Genomic DNA, 3,822 nt, shown 5'->3' with positions numbered 1-3,822 from the left:
GTTAATTAAGATAATATCCTAAAAGATAATCCACTGAGCTTTTTTTTTGTTTTTCACGGTATCCTTTGGCCAGCAGGCCAAGGACTAATCCGTCGCAGATCGGAACTCCATTTGTGTTTGCTAGAGAAGAAAGATTTAAAAATAACGGTTTTCTTGAATATCTCTTATTCAAAGACTTATCTAAGATGATAAAATAAAATAAAATTTCAACAAAAAAACTTTGGGTAAGAATTTACACTATTGAATGATTTTAGTTTAAATTAGTTCCACTACATATTGGATATCCTAAAGTACTATTGAAGAACAATAATATTTGTTCCTGATTATTGACACTATGATTCAAACCTTTTTCTTCAATGTTGTTGTCACCAAAATATATCCTCATAATCAATCTCAACTTTGGGGATGGACTGTATCTTGTTCCAATCTTCACCTTCATGAACTCTGCATCTTTCCTTCAGAACACAACAATCTATGATGATTAGACATTCCAGTGAATCCGGTAAACCTTCTGCTGGTAAGCATTGAAGCTTGGGACACTGAGAAATCTCTAAGCTCTCAAGTCTTGTAAGATAATGAAGCGAAGGAAGAAAATTCAAGCTTGGACAATCTACTACTGTAAGATGAGTGAGGTTAGGCATATCCCCTGCTTTCAAATCCTTCCATTGTTGCAAGTTCTGCAGATTATGAAATGTAAGAGACTGCAAAGATGGAAAACTGTTTGGACCTTGGGACTCGTCATCCACACGTGTCAAATCATGCATCTCTTCCACATAAAGATGTTTAAGCATTGGAAGCTGGCCAAGAGAAGGGAAGACTTTACAATAACGACAATTTTGCAAAAGAATTCTCTCAATCTTGCAAAATGTTGGATTTCCCAACCAACTTGGAAACATAAAACCACCATAACCTGTTATAGTTAACCATTTGATCCTGTTATGAGGTTGAAGACCAGCTAAGATTTGTTGCTCTTCTAGGCCATCTTTAAACTCATTCCATTGCAACTCCAAGCCTTCCAAGCATGGCTTTTGTTCTAACTTAGCCGCGACGGCTTCTCTCATATTAGTCACATTTTCAAGATTGACTAAACATATGGACCCATGAAGGAATCTCATGTCTTTAAGCTCTTCTATGCATTGTCCTTTCTCTTTGCCTACAATAAACGCTGATAAGGTTTGAAGGTTTGTTAACTTTCCAATTTCCTTTGGCATAGAACTAATTTGGCGTTTTATGTCCAATTCAAGGTGCCTGAGGTTGGTAAGATTTTTCATCTTTTTGGGCAACTGAAGTAGTTTGAAGCAGTTGTTGAGCTTAAGTATCTCTATCCCATTTAAATCTGTTACCGATTCAGGTAGCTTCTCAACATGAGTTTCCGAGACATCAAGGTGACGGAGGTGTTTCAAAGTTCCAATTGAATTAGGCAGCTCACTAATATTGGAAAAGCTCAAATTCAGCACCCTTATGTATCTGAGATTCAGAAAAAACTCATAAGGGATTTGATCCATTTGGCACACACCTTGAGACAACAGAATGAAAGTTCTCAGACGACCACACTTAAGGAAAGCCTTCAGAGTTTCTACCTTAATGTCTTTACATACCAAAGATGAATGTCTGACACATCTCAAATCACCCCATGGCAATGACTTGCCATCCTCCATTCTAAGACAAACTTCATCAGAAACAAACTGAGCAAGGTCATGAATGAGCTTGTGCATTTTATACACTGGCTGAGTTTGAAGATCTTGGTGTGAACTTTGAAAGAAGGACCTTTGAAATAATATATCAAAATACTGTTTGCCAATGTCTTCAGCTCTTCTTGTTCCTCTTGGTTGAACAAAGCCTTCTGACACCCACAATTGGACCAAATCATCCTTCTTGAATTCAAAACTTGCAGGAAAAATAGAGCAATAGGCAAAACACCTTTTCAAGCAAGCATCCAAAAGATCATAACTCAGTTTCAATGCTGGAATTACTTGACTTCGATTCTCTGGAATGTCCCATGTGTTGCTTTTCAGGACAGCATCCCACTCCATTTCATCGGATCTAAAGCGTAGGGCGCTTCCAAGAACTCTAGCTGCCAGTGGTAGCCCATCACATTTTTGTGCAATCTTGAAGCCAGTTTCCCTCAATTCTAATTGTTTGTTAGTATCATGTCTCATGTTTGAGAATGCTCTTTGTTTAAGCAATTCCCAACAATCTTCACCAGACAAAGTCTTCAAATGGTACTGGTAAGGAGAAGCAGTGGCAACAATTCTTGAAACAAGCATGCTTCGTGTCGTCACCAGTACTCTACTCCCTCGAGCAGCAACTCTCAATGGCAAGCACAACACATCCCAATTATGTTCATCCTCATCCCAGAAGCCATCTAATACAATTAAGAACTTCTTTCCATTGAGTATTTCTTCAAGTCTCATTTGAATTGGTTCTAAATCAGACAACTTCACCTTTTCCCTACAAGCACACTCCACAATTGACCTTGTGACTCTTTCTATGTTATACCCAACAGAAACAGATACCCAAATTTTCAAATCAAAATTGCTATCCACATCAACATTATTGTAGACAAGTTGAGCAAGAGTAGTTTTTCCCACACCCCCCATGCCCACAATCGCAATCACTGAAAGATTCGACCTTCCCCCCATTTCCTCATCCAACAACAATTTTATAACTTCCCTCTTATCACTTTCTCTTCCAATTACAACCGACTCATCCAATAACGAACTAGTTTGAAAATTGCCTACAGTAGAACAAGGCATACCCAATTTGTGCAATTCATCTACAAAGGAACCATCCATTTCCCTAGCTAACTCTTCTAGTTTATTCTGCATCTTAACCATCTGAGAGGGAATACTAAACTTAAACTTAGAAAAGACCAAGTTCCTGACCTGATCCTTGTTGGTGAAGTCAAGGTTGACATCAGCAGAAGCAAGTTTTGAGATTTCCAAGGCAAGTTCATCTAGAAAGTCCTCAGCTTCATGCAAGGCATTCTGAGTGTCCCTGAGCCAAAGGTGTTGGGCCTTATTATGAGAAGAACAAGAAGATGAGTGATTAATGGCTCTAACATTGTCAACAAGAGACTGAACCTTGAAGAGTGTCCTTTCAAGCTTGTTGAGGTCGTTGTTGTCAAAACCAAAGAGAAGAGAAAGCTCTTTATGAGCAAAGCTTGTGAATCTGTCAAGGATAACCTGCAAAGAAGCAGAGACTATGCCTGTTTGAAACAGAACACTTTCCATTCTCACTCTATCTTCAACCAACTCTAATGCCAACCAAGTATATATATTAAATCTATTATAACATTGCTAAATTTTGTTTATAATGAGAATCACTCTGCTTACCTGTCACTGATACTATCTCCAGATAAAGACTTTATTAATGCAAAGGCCTTAGATTTTTCTGCACCAATGACTATCTCTAAAAGAGATCTTGAATGGTTTTCTAACTCCTCTCAAAAAGAACCCTCCTTAACACTGGATACACACTCACTCATACTCTTCCCTTATCTCTTCCGATGACATGGTCATCTTTCTCACCGTATTTCACCCTCAACTGCTCGCCCCCTCTCTCCTTCTCTCATTCTCCTTAAGTACGGAATACATACGTACTGTTTCTCTGCTAGGATTTTTGATTAAAAAGTAATTTACACTCAATCTTTTCATTAAAATTGATTATTGATCATTATTACTGATTTCTTAATTTTTTGCCATCATATATTCTTTTTCTTTTGGGATTGTCCCTTCCTTCTTCTTATTGTTGTATATCGTGGATAGAAGAGCCACCGCTTTTCTTTCCCTACATGAAGTATCTTCTTATTTCTATTAGCTC

General features: G+C 37.9%; 1 protein-coding gene across 1 annotated transcript; it reads right to left on the bottom strand.

Moving 5' to 3' along the window:
• Positions 1-365: 365 nt before the first annotated feature.
• Positions 366-3,233, bottom strand: LOC112717130 (disease resistance protein RGA2). Its single transcript, XM_025769234.3, has one exon. The coding sequence runs from the start codon at positions 3,231-3,233 to the stop codon at positions 366-368; it is 2,868 nt and encodes a 955-aa protein (XP_025625019.1).
• Between the last annotated feature and the right edge of the window lie 589 nt (positions 3,234-3,822).

The sequence above is a fragment of the Arachis hypogaea genome, chromosome 10, assembly GCF_003086295.3.
Source record: "Arachis hypogaea cultivar Tifrunner chromosome 10, arahy.Tifrunner.gnm2.J5K5, whole genome shotgun sequence".
In the NCBI taxonomy this organism is placed as follows: domain Eukaryota; kingdom Viridiplantae; phylum Streptophyta; class Magnoliopsida; order Fabales; family Fabaceae; genus Arachis; species Arachis hypogaea.
This window is presented reverse-complemented; position numbering and strand designations above follow the sequence as displayed.